The following is a 24031-nucleotide window of genomic DNA, read 5'->3' as shown; positions in this document are numbered from 1 at the left end:
TGTCTTACAAGTTTATCTTAAGGTCAAAAAAACACCTAAAAATCGCTCACTGCCATTCAAAGGGCATACTCCAGAATCGGACAGTCAATCAGTCATACACTTGTCTTTCATTCAGAAACCACCTATAAGCGAGCACACTGTGCTAGGTACCAGCCTTGCCAGCAGGTTACCTCTTGGCTCCTTGCAGCAGAGCCCTGGACCTGTCTTCTCTACGTGAGGGGGCCCACGTTTCTGCTCCCACACCCACTGACCCACGTCCGTGTGTCTCCAGCTCAGTGTCCCGAGGGGGGTTTCTAATTGGTCTGATGAGTCACTGTTACTCTTGGGACAAAGCTCCATACCACTCATACTTCAAACCACCCACGCCTACAGGTTGGCTGCCCTCAACTTCGGTACCCAACACTGGCCTCATTGTGCGTGACTAGGATGATGGGGTCAGATATGGCCACTTTGGGGGAACCATTTGGACGGCACTTTCAGTCACCAGGGGCTGCGGCTGTGACAGCTATTCTCAGAGGTAAAAAATCCACTTTTCATGCACTATATAAAACTAGCCATCTGTAAAATATTATAGTTTATTGAATCATAAGAAGTATGGGTTAAGTGCATTTTCTGTAGGATCTTCACGTGTATTTTCCTTTTAGAACTGTAGTTTTTTAATGAACCACAAATTGTTCCCATTTCTTCTTTGAACAGAGAAGAGAGGGGAGAGAGAGGAGAGAGAGAGGAGAGAGGGAAGAGAGTGGAGGGAGGGAGGGAGGAGAGGGGAGAGAGAGGAGAGAGTGGAGAATGGAGAGAGAGGGAAGGAGGAGAGAGAGGCAGAGAGGGAGGGGAGGGGGCTTCAGAGGCTAAGACACTTGTATCTTGGTTACTCAGCCAGGCAGGGGTCTTCTACTCCATAATCACTTCACACCTTAACCTCATTTTTACATTTTGTCTTCTTTTATTTTCTAAAAACAAAACAGTAATGTGAGAGAAGACATTTTCTAAAAACCAAACACTAAAGTGAGAAAAGAAAAAGAGCTCAAGAACGTAGAGTTCCCAAACCTTCCTCATTTAGAGTTAGCTCAGAAGAAAGTCTGGGAGGGCACGCCCCATCTGACCCCTGTTCTAGCCCTACTGGAACCGCCCCTCCCCCACCCCACCCCATCCCTGAGCCCTGCCCACATCCCTGCGGGTCCTGACGAAGAACGCGTGTGCGGGTGCATGGCCACACACAGTGTCCAGCCAACGGCCTAGGTCAGGGAGAGGCACCGTGGCCAGGCATCTTCTGCCAGGCCCAGGGGCTGCTGGGTCGTCTTTACGCAAAGGGCAATTTCCCCGAGAGAAAGATACTAACGATAGAAAGCTTGACTTGTGGTTTTTGTTGTTTGTTTTGTTTCTGCCGATTCACTCACACAAAATTGAAAGAATTATAGATTCACATAGTGCCAGCCTTGCTGCCACGCTGACCAATTTTTTTTGTTGAATTAGAAGTTTAACCCCTGCGAGAACATGTATGTCAGCTTATCTGCCTGATTGTGACTCTTTCCTGAGATCACTTTTCTTTCCTTACACAGTTGCTAAGACCTTACTTCCCCTAAAAAAAGACAATGGAATTTCATCCCTATCCCAATTCAGGGGCTAACCAAACTTATTTTCTCATTTTAATTGTTTTCCTCAGCTATTCCAGTCATTCATATGCCAGACTCCTATGAAGAAGGAAGAAAGTACATTGCTTTTCATGCAAAAAACAAAAAAATGATTTAATCAAAACTCATCTCATCCAGACTCGAAATTAAACCACTTTTCAGCAGAAAGAGAACCTGGACCAAAGCCCATTGCAAAGAAGAATTTGGGAAAATTGAAAAGCACACAAGGCAGAAGGCCTCACACCGGAGCGGACTAACCAGTGACTTCCCCTTCCCCTGCTCCTTCTCCTCCACCCTGCTCTCTGAAGAGCCTCTGCCTGGAAAGACCATTGGAGCTGCCAGATGGCAAAGCAGCCTGCCAGGAAGTGGTCCACTCCGGTTCAGACCGAGCTGCCGATGGGAAACTCTCCAAGGCGACCAAAGTGACGAGTTACACAGAAACATTTAAAAAATTAAAAGGAGTCCGATTGTCCTAGTCAGAGAGCAGATTTTAAAATACATGTGTGTTTAAAATCGAATTCATTCTGAGCAGTTTCAGCAGCTGGAATCTTCGTAGATTAATCAAATGGGTAGATGCAGGCTCTGTTTATCCTAAACCGAGACGTGCTAAAGGGAAGAGAGATTAATCTGATAAAGGCATCACCGTTTCTAATCAGACTGATGGGAAAGCTCAGTGCGGGTGAATTATCGTCGAGTGATGGACTACCGTGAAGCTGAAGCAATCAAATAGATAGCTCTAAAAATTTCCACGCATCTCCCGTCAACACCGCGGTGCTTCTGGCCCCGTCTTGGCCTTCTTTACCAAGAACGGAGGCACTTTGTCATAGTCGGTGAAATTTAATCTTAATAGGAGAGCTTCAGTGAAGGCTGCTGCCCTTCACTCACCAAAATTAAACACTAGACAATCATTTCCTTTCTAAGACGAGGACGTGACATTTTGATAATGTTTTCAATTCACAAAAATAGTTAAAATCCAAGAGCAGAGTTGCTAAGCATTAAAAAAAAATTTCCATCCCAGACTTGTATTTGCTCACTGTGCACTCCTTTTAATTAAAAGTAATGTGCAACATTTGTTACTCATCCTTGTCTTTCTTATAAATAATTTAGCAAGTGATTATTTTGTCTTTCGGTCTCTAAATTATTATGATTGACTAGGATAAAGTCAAGCTGTTTTCATAATTGGTAGAGAAGAGCAAGTAATTCCTACTGGAGTATTTTGTTTTATCACTTTGCTTTTGTCTGATTAGATAAAATTTTCAAAAAATAAGAATACAAAGACATATCTCCCCAGAAGGTTTTTATAATCACTACCCAGTTATAACTACCAATCATATTTTTGCGTTGTACAAATGTATACATATATGTAACATAGAATTTCATGCAAGTGTTTTTTATAAAAGCAAACACATTATGCAATGAGTGTGTGTGTACACACATGTACAGATATTTGAATGGAATTAAACTACACAGGTCCTTGCCTTATTTCCTTAGAAATACGTTATTTTTTTCAAATTAAGGATCTATGTCTCATCATTTATTTAACTTAGCATACACAAGGCGGGGCAAAATGGGGTTACAGTTGTGAATATGTAAAACACAGAATTTATTCTTATGTGATTATATATTTATAATTATATGATTTTCCATACGGACAACCATAAACCTACATTTGCCCCACCCTGTATGATTGAGTATAATTTGTTTTCAACCATTCTGCATTACAAACAGAATATACCTTTGAATGAAAAGTCTAAGTCACACACGAATATGAAAGATTTTACTCAGACTGTTGCCTTCTGAGTTAGAAATGCCAGATAAATGCTCCAATGGGTACTGATACTTTATAAAGGGAAGAGATACCAGATAAATGCTCCAATGGGTACTTGATACTTTACAGACCTCTGAAACCACAATTCCACTCGGCATCATATAGGAATATTCCACATGTCCCTTCCTGTTCTCCTTTGGAGTCACTAGGAGGTAGATATGGTGTCTGTGTGTAACATACTGACTTCTGCATCGATGCCTCCAGAGTTACAGGGGAGGGACAGGAGCCGCTGAGGCTGAGTCTAGGAACAGATGTTGCTTCAACCTTCTCTGCCTTCCCAGGGCCCAGAGCGCTCCCGGCTCTGGGTGTCGAAGGACACGGTCCTCAGGAGCATGATTCCTCACTCCTGTCCCTCTCCCCAACCGTAGTCTTCTGTGCTGTTCCCGCCCCACCCCTCCTCTAATTTGGCTGAAAATGCCAGAGGACTTTCCAAAAGTATCACTTTGATTGGAACCCTGCCTCTAGTTCTAAACTCCTTTGCAATTAAATACAGAAGTCAGTGAGAGCTTATTCTGTGATTTTGAATTTTACATAGGTCTTTTTTTCTTCTCTATACTGTAAACTTCGGTAATCAGAGATCCCAGACGCTATTTATTTGGAATTCCATAGAGACACCTGGTACTTCAAATAACACATGTTTTGAATATAGTATTTTAACCTAACTGTATCAAGACAGTATTGAGAAATGTTTTAGCTTTTGGACACCATCAATATTTTTTCCCTGTATTGTGTAAACTATTGATTTATTATATGAACTAATATGAAGAAAACGTGCTTCCAGTTTTTGTTAGTTCTATTTTTTAACGTATTCTTGAGTCCATTTAGGAGATCTGAACAACAAAACCCATGACTTCGTGTTACAAACCACTAGACCAGCGTGAAAGAAGCGTCTGCTTTTGTGATGCAGCAATATTGAAACATGGCTTTTAAAATGAGTCAAGTCAATCCCATTCGATGTTTTTGTTACTTACAATACTTTTTGAACTACTTAGCAAAAATGCATACCTTTATAAAATTTGTCCAGCTTTTGAATATGATTTTCCATACGTGGAGAAGAGATCAAATGATGGTAACACAGTTTGGAAATCCTAGAAGGAGAGAGAGCAAAGGTTGCCACAGAGCTTTTACTGACGTTGTGTTATTATTATTACTGGTTTTAAATATATATAACAATAATTAACTTGATTTTTTAAAAAGGAAAATAAAATGGTTAGTTTTATTCAAATGATCTTAGTTTAAACTTTGTGGTATGTATTAATTATGTTTACTTTTTATTTTAATGTTAGATAATTTTGAATATGTAAAATAACTTATTTTTAAAATACACATTTCAATTTTTGTTTTTTACATTTACCTACATTTACTTTGTATAAAAATATACCCAAATTGTATGTACTTTAAATGTATTGAATACATATAGTAGAAAAGAAGGAAGATCTAAAATCAATAACCTAAGCTTCCACTTTAGGAAACTAGAAAAAAGTGAGCAGGAAAAAGACAATAAAATTGGGGCAAAGATGATGAAATTGTACCAGAGGAGAGTGAAAATCAACACCACCGAAACTTGCTCTTTGAAAAGCTCTATAAAAGTAATGAACGCCTGGCCAGAATATATAAGAAAAAATAGAGAAGACACAAATGACTGATAATTACTGAGAGAGATAGGCGATCCCAACCGATATCAGACATCGGAAGGATAAATAGAGAGGCATTATGAACAGCTGACCACAAATTTGATAACTAAGGTGAAACGGACCAATTCCTCCAAAAGACACAATCTACCAAAACTCACCCAAGGAGAAACAACTCATCTGAATAGACCTATATCTATTTTAAAAATCAAATCACTAATTAATAGCCTTCCCAAACAGCCCTAGAATATTTCTGGTGAATTCTACCACACAAAGAAGAACTGATACGGTTCCAGAAGCTTCCTGCAGGAACCACTGCCTCACTCACTTCCTTTTGTCATCTGTGAAATGGAGACACCAGCTTCACAGGGTGGTTGTGAGGGTTAGACAGGGTAAGATGCCTGGCAGTTAGTGCTCGTATGTTCTCCCCTTCAATGGTCACAGTCTGTTCATATTCTACCCACCATGTTCTTTCAGAAACCAAACTCCATACATTTCGTTGGCACCAGTGGGAGACTAATTACAGTGAATTAATGCAGCAAAACAGGACTCGAAGGATTTTGATCATATCTGCCATCAGTAGAAATATTTTGAGCAGGCACCCTCGTATTTGTCTGGTTGTTTGTGCTAAATTATAGATGTGTAATGCTGGGGCAGTAGAGTGGAATGTTAAAAAGAGAGACGAATGAGGTAAAAATAAAAGGAAATTCTAATATTTTCTACCTATATTCCTGTGGATCTTCTTGTGTACTTAATTTTGAACTCCGAGATAATGAATGAAGCAGCCCCGAATTCTGTTAGGCTTGGATCTGTGTGTTCTGTTAACATTTAAGCAGCTACTGTGCATCAGGACTACACTAGCCAGCGTTCGACTACTTTTGGTAACTAAAACTTAGCCCTGCCTCCCACGAGTTGAGAGTCAGGCAATACGCATTTATGGTTGTGTTCATAAACAAGGATTGATTCCTCATTCCCTAAAAGAAAATCAGAAATTGGTTATCACCCTTATTTTTCAATTTAAAATCTCACATTCAACCAGTAACTGTTACTCCAATACAGCAGGAGGTGAAATGCCATAAAGACAGCTTTGGTTTCAGAAAATGCCTCGGGCCGGCTCTCATTTGTGTAAAGTTTGCCTCTCACCTGGAAGACAGGCTGCCCTGCCGTGCGGGGCTACCGATGAGCTTGAGAAGCTCCTACACGACCCGCCTGCAGTGTTACTTTTTAAATGAGGGGCTGGGGGGTTGCTCTTCTGAAAACTAACCTCGCGAAGACAGAATGCTGAGGATGGCAACTCTGAGGCTGGCTGGAGCCCCTGCTGCCAGAGCCCACAGGTTCTGCTGCGAGCCGGTCCAGCCAAACAGAAATAACCCACTGTCCAAATGGGCTCCTTGGGACAGCTTAGGAGTCTTCGCTGAGAGGGGACGGCTCTAGGAGCTGGAACGCAGCCCAGGTCCGTTTTCAAACCCCAATCAAAAGGACAAAGAGCCCATTTCCCGGGCCACTGGCCCGCTCAGTGGAAGATTACTCTGGGGTGGCAGCTGCCCTGTGTGTCTGGTTATTTAAGGCTGGGGCATACATATTCCCACTTTTACTCAGCGTGGGTACATCTAAATTCTAAAGTTATATATGAGTTTCTATTGATTTTTTTTTTTTTTTACATTTCTATATATCTTTCTTCTGACTAGCTTCATTGGTCTTTCTCTTATTTAGTTCCTTTCCTCCTCCATCCTCATAGCCTTGGCTGCAAAGGCACAGGTGGGAAGTAGCAGGCCAGACAGGTAAACTCATCGTAGCCTGGTGTTTAGGTCTCGTTGCCGTAACAGGAGAGAGACTAGACCTAAAGATACATCAAGGAACAGATGTAGACATGGAGAAGTTACCAGTGACCCTCATTACTCAGATTTCTCATGTGTAACTTCACCTATTTGCTCAAATGCACTTGTAATCCCCAAATCCGTACTCACAGAGCTTGCAGTCATTTATAGATATGAGGAGACTGGCAAAAAATTGGGGTCACCTGACACACACATTTCCAGCCAGGAAGGCCTGCTTTCTCGGCCCTAGCTAGTGCCGCATTTTTCACACTTTTGTTCTCTGTGTTGGTGATTTCACTGTTTAGCATGGGCCCTGGGCACAGTGCTAAAGTGCTGTCTGGTGCTCCCAAGTGGAAGAAGGCCGCCACCCGCCTCCTGGAGAACGTGCCCGTGTTAGACGGGCTTCACCTGGGCAGGAGTTTTCGTGCTGTCGACAACAAATTCAATGTTAATCAATGATGCACATTAAATAAAGAGTCTTTGAACATAAACACACACAAAACAATGTTGTATATTGATTAGCGGCCCAGAGGCTTGCAGGAACCCAAGCCTACGTTTCCCCCAGGAGCACTGTTCGGTAGGCACTAAGTCAGTGTTCACCGTGACGATACAGAAGATTACCTGCTGCAAACACAAGAGTCACAGCGGAGTCGAGAGCGATCACCACGCGCTGCTGCACAAGCTTGGACGTCCTACCAGACTGGTGCAGGCATCCGCCTCTTAGGGCACAAGCAGCACCGAACGGACCCACGAATGAATGAGAACATGAATACATAACATGAACTAACAGATTGAAAATACTGTTTGCTACACTTTACATTTACAGGGTGAGTAGCAAGTAACTCTTCATGAACACTGACTAGATATAGATTATAACCTGAAATTTTCATTTTATGAGAGATACATTTCTCTAAAATAAGATAAAGTATACATGAAGCTTTAATAAACGGAATTCTCATAACCCTATACAAAACTAGACTTTCATGTTATCATTGGGAATTATCATGTTTAATTTCTTTCTGCTCATTTTAAAGAATTGGTTTTTAATTTTCCTCCCTTCCTTCCTCCCTTCCTTCCTCCTTTCCTTCCTTCCTTCCTTCCTCCCTTCCTTCCTTCCTTCCTTTCCCTTCCTTCCTTCCTTCTTTCGTTCCTTCCTTCCTCCCTCCCTCCCCCTTCCCTCCTTTCTTCCTTCCCTTCCTTCCTACAAGTATTAATCAAGTGCCTGCTTATGCCAAGCACTGTTTTGGGATACAGCAATAAATAATTTAGGTGAAAACTGTCTTCATGTCAATTAAATCACCAGTGAGCAGAGACAGACAATAAGCAAATGAATGTCCAATAATAATAAATGTTATGAAGAAAAATCAGACAGCGTAGAGGGGAAGGGCTGAGGGAATCGGGGAAAAGGCTTGCAATTTCAGACCAGGTGGTCAGGAGGGGCTGCTGTGAGGTGACGTGGACACTAACTTGACTCAGGTGAGAGTGTCACCATGCAAACTATGCCAAAGCCACCAGCTTTGTCACTGAACCTCTCATGCCACTTTGAGTAACCCAAACCCATGAATTTATCCAAAAATGACTGATTTATCTGCTCTAAGATTTTTGGAGGGCAAACCTTTTCCTACATCTGGAACCTGCTAGTGCACTTGGCTCTTGCAGCGAGGACTGCAGGGAAGCATCAGGCCAGAAGCATCACCCTTCCTCTGCAGGGAGCATGAATGGGCCATGGTGGCCTTGCTGTCTGTGAACAGAGCTGCATTCATTCCACTTCTTCAGCAGGCCCCGTCATACCCTAATGTCATGGTCACCGCACGGGCGGAGACCCCATCCCAGCCCTGGAGGAGGAGGCTCAGCGAGCGATGGGGTCTACCCTGTACCCTCTCATTCCCTCTGGGGCGTTCACACCCATTCAGCAGCATGGCCCAAGAGAGACATTTGGAGAAAGAAAGAGGACTGTTAACAATAGTCACCTGCTCTTTCATTGGTACCACAGATGGCATCTAACATCAAAACGTGATTAGCCAGAAAAAAAGATCCGCGCAGAACTAGCATGCGCAGCCTTGCTGTGGGCAAGCAGCAGCTGGGGGGCTTTTCTTGTTCAGACAGCAGTCACCAGCCTTGTCCAGGCTGGGTTTGCTTCCCGCGACCGCTGCGGGATCCAGCGAGAAAAAGCGAGCTTCCTCTGACAGAGGCACTGACACAACGCACGTGACCTCCACTCTTCTCGCAACTGCCTACAGCGAGAGTTTTGCGATGAGATTTATTCTAACTTCCCGGCTGGCTGGAGGGGAGGCCTTGACATACCACGTCTTGTTCTTTTCCTAATTACCTCCCAAAGAAGCAAAGATCCTGAGACAAAACCCTGGATAATTTACAAGGCATAGCTAACTAAAATGAAGGACAATTTTCTACTTATTTTAAGGGCTTTAAAAGGGTGGATCTTACCCTTGGAATCGGCTAGTCACCAGACCTTAAAATAAACAGTAGTATCGCCTTGCCTTCACGAAAGGCTGTGTTTCCTCTGTAGTGTATCCTTTTCATCAAATGTTGTTTTCTACTTGTTGGTTTATTCCTTCGCTGGGAAAATATGTATGATAATGTTTGGTATAAAAATCAAGAAATTAGTCTCGCAGCAGGGAGCCTGCTAACAACACCGTTTTAATCGTATCCTTCAAGCGTTGGCAGAAAACATATTAATTGCAGTTTAATTTATGCAACAAATATTTCATTTTAATTACGCTTAATTTTTGTCAAGCTGTAAGAATGTCAATAGTTCTGACAAGTGTTTTCTTACGAGTTTTTTTTTTAAGTGAAAGAATTAAAATCAAACACTGTTTTTGAAAGAAATTATGAAAGATTTCTAATTACTGCTTACGTTTTTGAAAAATTGCTAATCTAGTAGCCTCAAAATAACATCTGGGAATGTGTGAACTTGAAGCTTTATTACTCAATGTTTATAATTCTTAATAATATACATGCATCATTAACATGATGGAATTCTCACAGGAAGGATTTTTGTTGGTAATTATAGGATGTATCAGTAACTGTCACTGAATGGCGAAGTTCCTCTACAGAAATGTTTTTGTTCACTCTGCCCAGGAAGACTAGCACAAGAATAAGTGAAACTGATTGCTGCCGACACACTGAACTGGGGAAAAGGATTATTAACCACGAACAGAAGTGGAAAGAAAAATGCCAAAGCGCCAAAGCTGAACGGGAGTAATTACACTCAGCAAAAATGTATTAAGCTCTTCCTAGGTGCAAATCCTTCCCAAACATTGTGTCTCACGTAGGAATGCCGCCTCCTGCTGGACCTGCTTCTCTCGCCGGACGTGAAGGGTTCCTCTCTGCCCTGATGTCTCTGGCAGCCAAGTTTCCCTTCTCACAGCCCTGTCCAGTTCTGGTCCATCAGTGACTCCCTTACAGGCACCGGCTCCCCACTAGAGGATCGGGCTCCTGGGGGGCGGGGTCCCAGCCTTCCGTGCTTACCGTAGCCACCATCTGCCACCATCTGCCACCGTCCGATAGACGTGAGAATGGATGAAATATTCTGGATGTTATGTTTTTGGAAAGATCATTGTTATTTCAAAACCCTCTTTGGAAAAGTTATTGTACTTAGACCCGTATTTGAAAACTATGCATTGGGAAGACTTCTAGTTTTAGGATGGCAGAGCAAGTAATTTCCTGCCTTATCCTCTCAGAAATGCCCACCCCCCAAACATGGAGGGTTATAAACATCTACAAAACCACATGTTCAGTAAAACCAAGAGACAGAGGTGAGTCCAGGTCCTAATTTATGTGGCGAGCCAGCTGGAGGTATCACAGCAGACCTGAAGCCATTCTATCCTGCTCTTCCTATGTACCCAGAACGCGCAGCTGTGGAACCCAACTAGGAGATGAGAGACCACGGTGGTCCCTGCAAAAGGGGGATCTTCCCTGAGAGAAGGGAGGGGTGGCTCCCAAGTGTGCACTTAGCATTGCAAATCTCTGAACTTACTTTACCTATGCATGTGTTGTGCCTGATAAAGATTAAGGAAAAAACAAATGATTAGGGCACCCAAGTGTTTACTGTTCCTCTTAGATTTAAGTTTCCTTTCTTCTTCTGTAACTGATTAATTTATTTTTATTGTATTTTTTCCATTACTATTTAGTCCCCTTATATACCCCACCCTGCGGCAATCACCACGCTGTTGTCCATGTCCATGGTTTCTTTTTCCTTTTTGCTCAATCCCTCCACCCCCTTTCCTCCCTCTCACTTAACTGTCTTCATGCTCTTCACCTATGAGTCTATGAAAAGCCACATTAAAACTCTACTTTATCCTGAATGTAATATTAATATGCTAGACTGAAATAATTATGAGTTGTAGACTCTTTTATGCAAACATTATTTAGCAATGTAGTTTTGCTTGTTAATTCCGTTTGTTCATTAGAGTCCACATATGAGGGACATCATACGGCATTTGTCTTTCTCTGACTGGCTTTTTCACTTAGCAGAATGTTCTGCAGGTCCATCCATGCTGCCACAAAGGGTTACGTTTCCTTTCTACTTGGACATGTTCATTAACTGCATTCCTCTCAGTAACTGATGGCTCACTTCTTATCACTTTTATAAAACACCTAAAGATATCATTTCTCATTTATTCTTTTACATTTTCCTTTCCTTTTTGACATTTTACATTTTTAAGCAATGCACCCCATAAGCAAATCTACATAATAAAACATAAAAATGCAGATAAGATAGTCAACAGATATTAATGTATTTTATAATGCCAACGCCCTTTACAAGCTTTGAGAAAATTATATACACATTTACTAGCCTATGTACAATACTTAATGTCTATATTTGAACCAAAATTACTAGAGATGATGATCTATTTTTCTGAACTCATGTCCTTTTCCCAAACTAAATCAAATTAAGAAAGCAATGGGGATTTTCTCACAAGCTATTTCATACATGGATGCCCTTGAACTTTACTGAGCCTGAACTCAAAAACACGTATAAGTAAAATACTTTAGCATTCAAAATATTAAGAAATGTTTATTTGTTATTGCCATGAAGAGCAAAATTTATTGCAGAACATTTAAATATAACTCCTAGTTTATTTAAACTTTATAAATGAAAGGTTATTAAATTCAATAAGATGGATGTATATGAATTCACTCTTAATATTTAATATATTATTCATTATTTTTGAACAATATAAAATTGTTTAAAGATTAAGAGGATATAAAAATTAGAGAATTAAAATGATTCCAGCCTTTGAAATTCTGTTTGGCACAGTCACACAATAAAGGAAAAAATAACTCTTGAATAAAGTTAAAATCAACTGTGTATATAGTCTTAACTTACACCACGTTTGTTCTGCAGATAAGAATTTATCAGAAACAAAGTAAAAAACAAGTATGTCTTACCATCACCAATACATAACATAATTAGTTGATATCTCTTTTTAATTGGACTTTGAAACTAAAGCATTAAAATGTTATATTCTTAGTAAATGAATTACATGAAATTAATACTTAAAAATACTCGAGAAACTTTGACCTATTAAGTAGGTTAACCACTCCTGTAATGTTGCTTCATTTACTATTCTATTTAATAAACCCTTTTTATAAGGAATATAAAATAAATTCAATATAAGAAAGAATAAAACTAGTATAAAAGGAGGAAGTTCTGAGTAGTTCTGATTTGTCTCTGACACACACAGGCTAGAAGCATTCACTGTGTATCAGCATGCCTTATATCCATTAGCAATCTGAAGGTCAATAAAAATGATTAATAGAGAACATCTCTGATGTAAGCTGGATAGATTAAAAGTGTTCTAAACAAATAAAGGCCTTGCATAGGTAATTCATAGTTTCTTTTTATCAAATGATAGCCAGAATGGTCTCGATTTCATTCAATGTTACTGAGTAAAATTTTGACAAGTATATCTTCACTTAAGAAAAGAAAAAGAGGAATTGTTTCATGTTGAAAAGCCACATTAAAACTCTACTTTATCCCAAATGAAATATTAATATGCTAGACTGAAATAATTATGAGTTGTAGATTCTTTTATGCAAACATTATTTAGCAATATAGTTTAGGATATTAATGTGTAATACTTTCTATATCTCTTATGTTGACATATGTTTAGCTAATACAGATTATGATATAGGTGTTAGTCATCATTAATGATATTTTTAGAAACCCATTAGTTTCCAAGAGCTTGGAAATTAATGGCAAAGGTATTTCAATTAGTTTTGTCTGCTCTCCAACTACATGGTTAGGGCTTATCCAAATTTTCAAAACTGTTAATGTGATTTAGTGGATATTAACCTCACACAATGTTCCATTAAGCTCTTATCCATCATGGGGGCTAGTTAATTAGCCTACAGGAAGAATATTCTCTTCCAAGAAATTCTTATATTTAGAGCCGTAGGAAAAACACTCTCCTATCTCTACCATCAATAGCCCTTGGAAGAATTGGCTTAGGACGTGGAAGGAAAATTGCAAGCAACAATTAGTAATATCTACATCTTCATGGGCAGAACTGAATTAGTTCTCACAAATGGACCTGGTGCTGGGTTATACCAGCAGGTCTTTCGAAGTTTTCAACTAGCCAATAATTTTCAGGCTAAGTAACTTTCTCTGCAATTCCTACTTAGTTACTTAAATTTTTTTTTTTACTTTTCGATTACAGATGGCATTCAATATTACATTAGTTCCAGGCGCACGGGGAAGTGACATTCACATCTCTGACAACGCAAGACCCCCAGTGAGTCTAGTAATGCCCCCAAACAGTTACTGCCACCTCCTTACTTACTCTTTACTTTCTCACCAGCAGTAAGGTTGGATTTTTCGGTCATTATTTTTTCAAGAGAAATTCCTACCTCTTCTGGAGAGTTCGGGATAGTGGGCAGAAAACACAGAATGGTTGAGCTACGGACACCAAGCTGAGACTAGGCATTTTGCAGAGACGGCACACAGGGCCCCCACTTCCTGCCAACGACCTCCGCCAAGAGGCACTTGCCGCTTAGGAGGGCACAGGTTCATCTCTTCCCCCAGTTCCTAGTGCTGGAGAACTAGGAAATGAGGGCAATTGACTTGGGCTTGTCCCGACTTTGAGGGCACAGGCCAGGCAAGTGGGACTTAACGCCTGCTCTGTTGAATTGTCTCAGAAATCGAGGCACTGCTCTGCACACAGTGGGTACACACTCGATAGTGATGGATGAACTCTCACCATCGAAAATAAGCTTTACTTAGAAATTGCAGTCCAGCCTGCAAAATGACGGAGCCCCTTTTTGAGATCAGGTAAGAACCTTGAAACCAGGCTTTCTGAGCTGAACTTCAGGTTTATGCAGCAACTTAATGGGGAATACACAGAACTTTGGCCTTACTATTTCCAGATATTTGGCTCAATGCAAAATGTAGCGTTTTATAAACGATGTTGCACGATAAATGGGGAGCTGCCCTCCTCTAACAATAAAGTACCATCTCTGCATTTATTTCACAAAAATCCTAGCTGGGGTTTCAGTCACTGTCCACCAACTGTGATCACCCTATGTCTCATTGTTCCTGCATTTGAAATAAAACACTGTTATACACGGATATGCTTTGCGCTACCTTTAGCAGGATTGAAACAGTGTATTGTATTTAGTTTGGTGGTCCTTTTATTAGCTTTCTACCACTTGATCAGCTGATATCACTAATAATATTTTTTTTAATAAACTGGAGGTTGCAAGTCCTGTCCCGAGATTGTAATATTTCAAAAAATAGTCTAAGCTTTAGGGAAAAAACCAATTACAGAAACAGCATTAAAAATGCCAAGGACCAGGCAGGAGCAATTCTGGATCAGTTTAAAAAAGTGATTGATGAAACTCTAATCCAAACTGAAGGAACAGTTTCACGACAAGCTGTGACCATTCCACACACTTCATTAGCTGCCATAATTAGCCTGGTGTTTCAATTTGTTAGAACTGGTGGGGACAATTTTCCTCCAAATACAAACATCAAAAAACAAGGGCCCTCAGACTTGAGAAGAGGCCGGCGAGAGGCTTTTCCAGCCTCTGCTAACGAAAAGATTAATTACTGCTGATGGGCGGCTGGGCAGGGACTGTCCCTGGGTCTGTGCACATTACTCCGGGCGTCAGGAGAAAGACGTGGGTGACACCACGTACTCAGCCTCACGCTGCAGCACAGCGTCACTTGTAATGTCCAGGTACGTAGGGTGGACTTCTCTTCCTGTTTTCGGGGCCCAAGACTCACACCTATTTATTTATATCAGAATTTTCAAACAGCTTCGAAAGCACTGAGAGGTTTGGTTACTGGACAGCGCCTCAAGTCATAGCTTCCTTCCTTAACTACGTAGATCGGCGAAAGAGTGGTTTCATCTATTTCTGTGATTGGGGCAGCTTCCAAATATGTTTATAAACCTTCCATGAATACATGTTTTAACCAAGCTATGGAGCTGCATGAATTTCACCTGTATTTATAAATATAGCTATGTAATCTTAAACCTGGATTAAGGGGCTATGCTCTGATTTCCCACAATATAAATTCATGGAGTCTAATTAAAAGGGGTGATAGAAAAGGGCCTTTCACTGAGTTTTCTTAGAACAAAAGAGATTTCTTTCAGTCCTTTGGCTAAAGGCTAAGCTTATGCAAAATCAACAGTAAGTACCTATTAGTAAATAGTAAATAGACAACGTCACTAAAAATTTTACAAAACTCTTGACTTTTAATACCCGTGGCTTTATTTAGTTGTTTTGCATGAAGATTATTGTTAGGCCAAAACTTTAAGTATGTTTTTTTTTAAATAAACTCATTTCTTGAACTGACCTGTAATGAATACATAGGAAAGAATAATTTAGTGGTGTGTGGTGGGAGGAGCCACAGCCAAAGAAAACGGTGGTATCTTCAAATTCACTATGTAGCAGAAAAATGCTTTAATGGGAACAAACATGGACATCAGAGGAAAGTGCTTGTCTGAGTTTCCAGAGGGCAATTTTCCGTAGGTGCCATCAAAGTCAGGTCCTTTTGTTCTCAAACATCGGGACAATGTATCATCAAGAGCTGCGCTGGCCAATGGGAATATTACAACTGTGGGCCCACGTGAAATTTTAATTTTCTAGCAGTCATACTGGAAACAGTAACGAGAAACAGGAGAAAGTAATTGTAAGGTTATTAATTATTTTAACCCAGTAAGGGTAATTTATTGTCCATGTAATGGGTCATGAATAAAAAGTATGAACATGTTCCTTTATTTTTTGTGTGAAGCCTTCGGAGCCCAGCAGGCATCTCACACAGCCCATCTCAGCCGAGAGAAGCCACTTCTTGGGGCTCAGCGGCTGCACGCCTGTCACACAGAACACACACACACACACACACTCAGAGAGCACTGAACTGTCTTTCTCGGGAGTACTTTTTCTGCTCCTGGGTGGACAGAGCAGGTCTGGAATTCTGTGGCGCTGCACACAGGAGAAGAGGATCCGTGTGAGCTGATGCGCTAGCAAGCAAATCAATCCTTTACAATCAAGGGCCGAAGTCCTTCTCTCGTAGTAAATGGATGCTGATGAAATGCAAATAATTAAAGAATCCCAACAATTGGTGAAGATAAGATTTAAGATTTGCGAACTCAACAGGCCGAGTGCAGCACGGAGACTGAAAACAGTCACGCACAAGGCCGGGGACGGGCTGCAGCGCCCACTGTGACGGGCGTGTGTGATGGAAACAAGATCCACGCTGGTCAGCGCTGACACCCAGCCAGCGCGCATCCCGGCGGTCATGTTGGCTATGAACACGTGGAAATGCCTTCATTATTTCCGTCTCTCTCGGCAAGTCACTGCTGACCTAAGCACCCCCTTCACCACCCCCGCGTTCCAGCAGGTAGACAGGTGGTGTACATCCCGGCAGGAAGCCCAGGGTTCCTGTCCATTCTGACCGCTCAGTAACTGTGAAGCGCAGTTAGTAAGTAATTTTAACATTACGAACGCCTAAGATACACACGTAATTAGCTTGGCATACTGGCCAGAGTTAATCACCTGGTAAGTCTGTGGTAAATTTAGCCATGTTTTTGACCTCATCAAATTGCTTTTTCCTAAAATTTCAAGAAACATGCTCAGAACCAAAATGTCTATATTCAGTAGGTCTAAACAGCTGTACAAAAGGCAAAGAGAATCTACTTTCACTCGAGTCTGTCATTTGCTATTCAAAAATATTACAGAGATCATTTCTCATCAGGCGACATTTTTCCTCCATAACTCGACGTCTCTACCATTCATCCTTGACTTAATTTTTAAACAGTGGACAACAGACGCAAAATAGTTCTACATAATACTCAAACTTGCATCGAAGCATTCATCTTAATATCGTAACACAAAAAAGGACAGTCTTGAGAGTTAGATTATAAAATAAACAACTTCTTGAGCAATGAAGATTTTTACCATTGAAAACATAAAATAAATGCAACTGGAGAACTTCTGTCCTTTGTGAAAGTACTGGAGAGAACGCGGCACTTTGTCACAAAAAGTGGCTGATTTGAGAAGGCTGGGAATGAATCAAAGTCTGATTTGCCCTATTCAAGGACCTTTGCCTGGAAATAGCTCACAATGCAAATGGAAGAAGCCACATACCCTCCGGGAAAAATCATGTGCTATTAAAATAAATGTTGAAGTTGATCTGTGCCTTAGAACAGAAGAATGAAATGGAAGAGATCCTTCATCCACCCCCCAATACTTGGTGTTTTCTAGCGTGTTATTGAGTAAATGGCGGAACAAACATTTCCTTCAGCATACCCTAGGATATAACTGTGAGCAGGTGGCTAACTCACGGATTCGGCCTGGTATGTTCCTACCAACGTCATCATAGAGACATGCCTATCTTTGAGCCCCTTTTGGAAACAGTATAGGCTGTTTTCCTGTCTTCCAAATGTTTACATTTTTTTCTTGAGCATAACTTCAACTGGAAGAAAAATCTCAGAATTTCATGACTAGGTAGAGTATCTGCAACCTTCAGAAACACAGCTGGTTTTGCTGTTTGATGAAAGAAGTTTCACATACCACCTCGATCGTTTCTTTCTAAATTAGCATGAATTCCTGCAGAGATGCTGCCCCAAACCCCTGAATGGAGGCATGCGTATTCCCGTAGAGTAGTCAGACTCGGGGCCAGAGCCTTTTCAGAAAATTCTTGGGAGAAAATGAGAGCAGAGTATGAAATGAAAATCCTGAAGGTAAGGAGTCAACTCTCAGTAGAAGTTTCAAAATACTGGAGAGAAACGTGCACCACGGTTAAAACAATACAATGAGGAGTTCATTCATAGAGTGGGTTCCTTCAGAATTTTATTGTTGTTATTCAATGCACTGTAACCATATTATGCATGGTGCTGAAAAGTCAGGAATCCTTTTGAACAGGCTCTTACTCTGGAAAATACGATTAGAGGAAGATAATTAAACCAACTCTCTAACTCTGGAGGAAGTGCTTTTGCAGGCTGAAGTGGAAAATGACAATTTGTTTACTTCTGTAGAGGCAGAAATCTCTGCTGAAGTTCGCTTCTGCTTCAATGTCCCTAACATGATACGTGGATTTACAAGTCTCTGCTGTCACAGACCGATCAACAATGCAGACTCCAAAACACATAACCACAGTGGTTTGGGGACAAAAAATAAAATGATACGAGTTCAGTCTGGAGATTTGTAGAGAGCTTTTATAGTCCCTTCCTCCAGCCTTTGCCATCTGACAAAGCAAGCTGTTGGAGTTCTAATTCCCTTTGACACTACATACCTTGGTAACCTGGTATTTTTTACATTTGTTGGCATTAGAACAAATAGGTGTAGTCAGATCAATGCCAAAGGTCACTGCACTGCTGTGTTAAAAGGCTATCCCAACATTTCAACTTCTCAGTCAAGTGCAACCGTGGTAGTGCTTTCATTGAAGTTTAGTTTTATACACTTAATCGCTTTACTTGCAGAGTTTGGATTCATTTCTACATTTTCATAAAGCAAACACTTCAGAGTAATAATTGTAAAAAAATTTAAAAAGGTTGTTAAAATTTACCTCTGAAGGAAATTTTTTTCAATAAAATAAAATTGATGGCATGCCAATCTTGTTTTGCATTTGTATATTTGCCCTTTTTTCCTGCAGAGAAGTTCTGTACCTTCAGCTAGATTCTCTAAAGAGTCAGATGACAAAAAAGGCATCAAATTATTAATTTGAAGTGTTAACATTATTTCTGAAGAAAAACAGCAGTCTCCTGGTTTGAACTGAAAACCCACTTTGCCACTCTGTATTTTAAATCAAATTTCCCTCAGACCATAAGTACAAGAAATGAGGTTGGCAAAGGCATGTAAAACCCGATGGCTAAGTGGAAGAAAGGTCGTGACCTGACTGACACCAGTGACCCCCTGAGTCTGCAGGGCAGACAGGTCTTGGCCACGAAAGTCCACGCCCGCAACCACGTAACTTGCACTTGTCATGGAGCTTTTGTCTTACGTCACTCTTGTTAACTGTACTTCCACAGAGAAAGTAAGCGAGGGCGGAGCATCACTTTGATACGGAAATGTCAATGTGCATTTCCCCTTTCTACCGCCTGCAGCGATGCTTTCCTGTGTGTGGGAGTGTGTGTTCACAGTGGTGCAGAAAAGGACTGGTGAGCTCCGGGGGTGGGGGGCGAGGACAGACAAACCTTGAGTACAAGCAGCAGGCAGACGTGCCTCAGTCAATGGGGTCTAAAAGTAACTAGCTTTTTGATTCTAATGTTTACAAACAAAAACAAGTACACTGGCCTCTTAGGAGGTCATGGTACAGAATAAAGATAAAAATGAGTATTTATTTACTAAAAATTTAAAAACACATATTAGAAAGGAGAAACACTTGAAAAGAAGTTTCTTTCTTTGCTTTGGAATAACAGACTTTACTGAGCCAGTATATTAAGCTATGCTGCACCCTGTAGTAGGAAGAAGCTTTCTTAAAAGTGGACTTCATATTAGCAGGTCATCAAAAGTCAATGATTATTTTAATGCTACTAAGCGATAACTTTATATTAACACATGAGCTACATTCTGAGATGATTTTCTTCACAGACTACCAAATACTTAACATGTGATATTTGGACAACTCCCCATTGATAAGTATCATGCAACTTCAGGTCTTTTATTTTTATTATTAGCATTTACATCTATTACAGATCAGTAAGATGAGAAGCAGTTAAAGTATGAAAAATTTTATCAGTACTATTTTGGGGCAAAAAGATATAAGTATATACATTAGCTAAAAATGCATCTAACATATCCTACCATCTTGTATTTTTCTAGGCTATCTTTAGAATCTTTCCTGTACTTTGAAACTTAGGTCAGACTAGCCCTGAATATGAAAACTTACTTCCCAAACTGGGTACACATTTTACATATCATATTTTGCACTTCCTTAATTATGCTATTAGAACTACAAAGTATGTTCATACTTGCAGATTAGATTGCTTCTACCCTTTGGACATTATTTATGTATATTAAATGTCAACATGAAAATGACAGATGACTTCTGCATTCAATTAGAAAAACAATATGCAGTGCCTCAAACATCATCCAGAGGAAAAGTAAGCAAGGCTTCGGCTCCAAACGGGAATAGTTTCAAATTCCACTTACTTCTTTTAAAATGCCTTAATCTTTTTTTTTAATGGTTTATACACTTTAACAATTAAATGAATTTCTACTGAATATGTTGAGAAATAAAATGAAAGTAATTTTCTTAAACAGTACAATGACATAAAAGCGAGGGAAAAAAAGGATATGGCTGATGCTATCTGTTCATCATCGTTGCTACAATAAATGTCCTCCTGACACACGGCGTTACGTTGGTGAGCTACAGGAAATTTAAGCAGACACGCTCTGAGCCCCGTCTTCTAATGACAAATCCTGAGATTCATAATGAAACATACTCGGGAAGAGTATGTAGCTAAAAGAGTAAAACACTGAATACACAGAAATTATATCTGTGTACCCTAACAAAATTTAATTTTGGACTAGGATGCAATTTTTATAGCAGCTTTAAATTTTTTTAAATACCACACGCACCAGCCGTATGTAACTTCACTTGGGAGAGGGGTTTGCACTAGGAAACGCTTTCCAAAGGAAAGGGGAGAAGGCACTGGTCTGCCTCCCAGTACTGGGCGTGAGGGAGTGGCACCGTGGATGGAAGGAAGATCCTGGGTGTCAGGGAGGAGATGAGTTCTGTGGTGACCGTAATCAGTGTGAGCTGTCTCTGGGATAAGCAAGGAAATCAATTGAACGAGTAACACGGCAACCTTTTTTACCTCCGACGCTGCTTGCAGGCAAGCTACACGCTCAACTGAGGAAGGCAGGCGAAGCAAGGGTCTGCAATGCAGCAGACAAATGACAATGCATTGCTAGTTAGACAGCCTAATAAGTACCGTCTAATTTTCTCTTTAAAATCCATTTATTCTTCAAAGCCCTAGATCATCATCAAGGGACCACATTTTTCAACCGAGGAATTACAGAGGAGGAAAATTAGATTTTATTACATATTCTGATTGTGGTGAGCAAACTCATTGCAAATAGCTCTTGGAATAGATTTAATAAGAAAGTAAGGTCAATATTTGTATCCTTACAGCTAACGTTGTAAAATATTTTGACTACTTTTGTGCCTTTATGGTATTTAATCGATGTCCATAAAGTCAGTTGCTACCTAGATCAAGCTATCCCTGTTTAGTGATCTGATACTTCCTATTTGTTAAACTTCTAACATGCCAGAAGATGTAAAATTTTTGTTACAGTTTATAACCCTGTAGCAGCCAAATGAAAAGTAACTTGTAAAGTAATCCAGAGTTATTAACATGATTATCAATCTGCCACTGATATGACAGCATTTGTAGCATTCTCGAAATCAGTCTGGTTATATGGCCTCTAGCATCTTAGCAAGATGAATAGCAATGCTTAGTTAAATAACTCTGTAAAGAATGTCTTTAAGAGAAGATAGTGCATTTAGAATTTGGCGTAATTTGGAAGATATTCATTTAAGCATGTTGAAATAAGTTAAATCCACAATATTAATTTTTGCAATGGAACAATTTCTTCAAATGAATTGTCAAGCAGGAAGCCAGCCCAGCGTGTGAACGGGTGAGGGGGGTTATGGGTACTTCTCGGAGCCCGTCATCTAGACTGACAGGAAGCGACGAGGTAATGCCAAATACAGAGCAGTGCTGACTTGCCCATTATTTTTATGGTCTGTGTCATTAGTGGTTCCTTTGCCTTTTTGTAAGAGTTTTAAAAAGTTTTAAGTACCAACTTAGAAATTTACCAAAAGTAATTTTTAAAGTACTGTTTTAATATTCTGATATAAATTCAATGGAATGGTACAAAGGGATATAAAGTGTTACATGTAAATTAAAATTTGTCTTGATGGCAAGCTTTCCCATATTTGTGCTAAAAGTAACACAGGTTAGATGTTTAACATTTAAATTTCAATGTTTAATTTTGATAATATTAAACTGCAGCACAAAAATAAATTTAAATTAATAAAGCAATTACTCTTGTAATAACCTTGAACTTGGTCAATTTATTAATGTGACATATTATTACTTTCTAAATAACTTTTATTATAATGTAACTACATGAAAATGGGGCTGATGATGAATTTTAAATGATCGATACAGGAAGCATTAGAGATTTAGGATATCATTATAAGTGATCAAAATATACCACACACTAAGAACTTAATCTCTGTGCCTCAGTGCCTGGTGTGATATGGCCCATGGTCAAGAAGTAAGCTCCTGTGGCTGTAACAGGGGTTAAAAAAACAGCACTCCTGAAAAATAACGTTCTCGGCAAGTGAACTAGAAAAAGTAAAAGGTCCGATTACAGAGACCTGAACAGATGCATGCATCCCATTCTCGGTTGCAGCTTGAGTGGAGAAGAGTAAAAAACTAAAATAAATTACAAAAGTATTTCCTACAAGCTCCTACCCACGTACTCATATATGTATGTTTGGATGTCAAACCAAAACTCTTCTGTGAAAACATGCACTTTAAATCAGATTTCAAAGACTTCCCATACATGAAGTCCCATGGAATAAAAACCCACAATAAAACATTTTAAGACAATAAGAAGGGCAAACAAACAAAAGCTTCGTCCATTAAAAATCAACTTTACCATATGTCTCCCTACAGGCATTGCCCTATCAATCCCTCTTCTCCCTCTCGTAGCCAAACTTATTCAAATTATTATCTACACTCAATACATTCCCCTCTCCCCTTCTTTTTCTCTCTTCCATCTACTCCAGTCTGGCTCAGTCCCCCATACTGTCACTGAATCAGCTCTCGCTAAGTGACCAAGGACTTTCATTTTGCTCAGTCGCAGGGACCTCTGCAGAGCTCATCTCATTCACCTGTGCAGCAGCGTTTGCCATGGCTCATCACCCCTCTCTTTGTACTGCATTACCTCTCCCCGTCTTCTCCGATGAGCGCATTCTCTTGGCTTCCTTCCATTTATCCGTCTATTTTACGAGCTCACCCGATTCCAAATGGTCAGGAAGTGTTAGCATTCTTCAAAGATTCTAGCTCTCCTCTCTTCTTAGTCTGTGTTTTCTTTCACTCGTGGGTATTTCATTCGCTTTCATGGTTTCGGTGAGTATTATTTACAATTCCAATGTACCAACTTATTTATGAACCAGACATGCTCTGGTCAAGACAGTTGTTCCAGCAGCAGATATGAATGTTCAGCTGCCTATCTGACATCTCTACTCATCTAAATCAAAGCCATCTCACACTCAGACATGTCCAGACTGAACCCAGGAACTCCTCCCTATGACTGCCCCCCAAATTCTGACACTCTTCTTTCCCCAATCTCAGCTAATAGTGTCACTGCAAATCCGGTCTGCCCCACGCAAACCTGAGGAGTAACCAGTGAACTTCCTCCTTTCTCACTCCATCACAGCCGATTCCTTTTCAAGTTTTCGTATTACAGGTGGGGCAAAAGTAGCTTTACAGTTGTGGGTATGCGAAACAGTTCATTTTTTTATTATTACTTATTAGTGTATTATTTTCCATATGAACAACTGTTAACTTACACTTGCCTCATCCTGTGCCTGTGTTCTTAATACTTCCAGTGTTAATTTACATCTCTTCAAATTTA

General features: G+C 40.2%; 1 protein-coding gene across 1 annotated transcript in view; it reads right to left on the bottom strand.

Moving 5' to 3' along the window:
• Positions 1 to 4464: 4464 nt before the first annotated feature.
• SPATA17 (spermatogenesis associated 17) overlaps positions 4465 to 24031 on the bottom strand; it is an 83236-nt gene continuing 63669 nt past the window's right edge. Inside the window, exon 10 of the mRNA XM_024575942.4 lies at positions 4465 to 4547. Coding sequence (XP_024431710.2) covers positions 4467 to 4547 — 81 coding nt within the window. The 3' untranslated portion in view covers positions 4465 to 4466. The remainder of the gene's footprint in view (positions 4548 to 24031) is intronic.

The sequence above is a fragment of the Desmodus rotundus genome, chromosome 10 (genome assembly GCF_022682495.2).
Source record: "Desmodus rotundus isolate HL8 chromosome 10, HLdesRot8A.1, whole genome shotgun sequence".
Classification (NCBI taxonomy): Eukaryota; Metazoa; Chordata; class Mammalia; order Chiroptera; family Phyllostomidae; genus Desmodus; species Desmodus rotundus.
The sequence above is the reverse complement of the archived record's forward strand: the minus strand, read 5'-3'. Positions and strand labels throughout refer to the sequence as shown.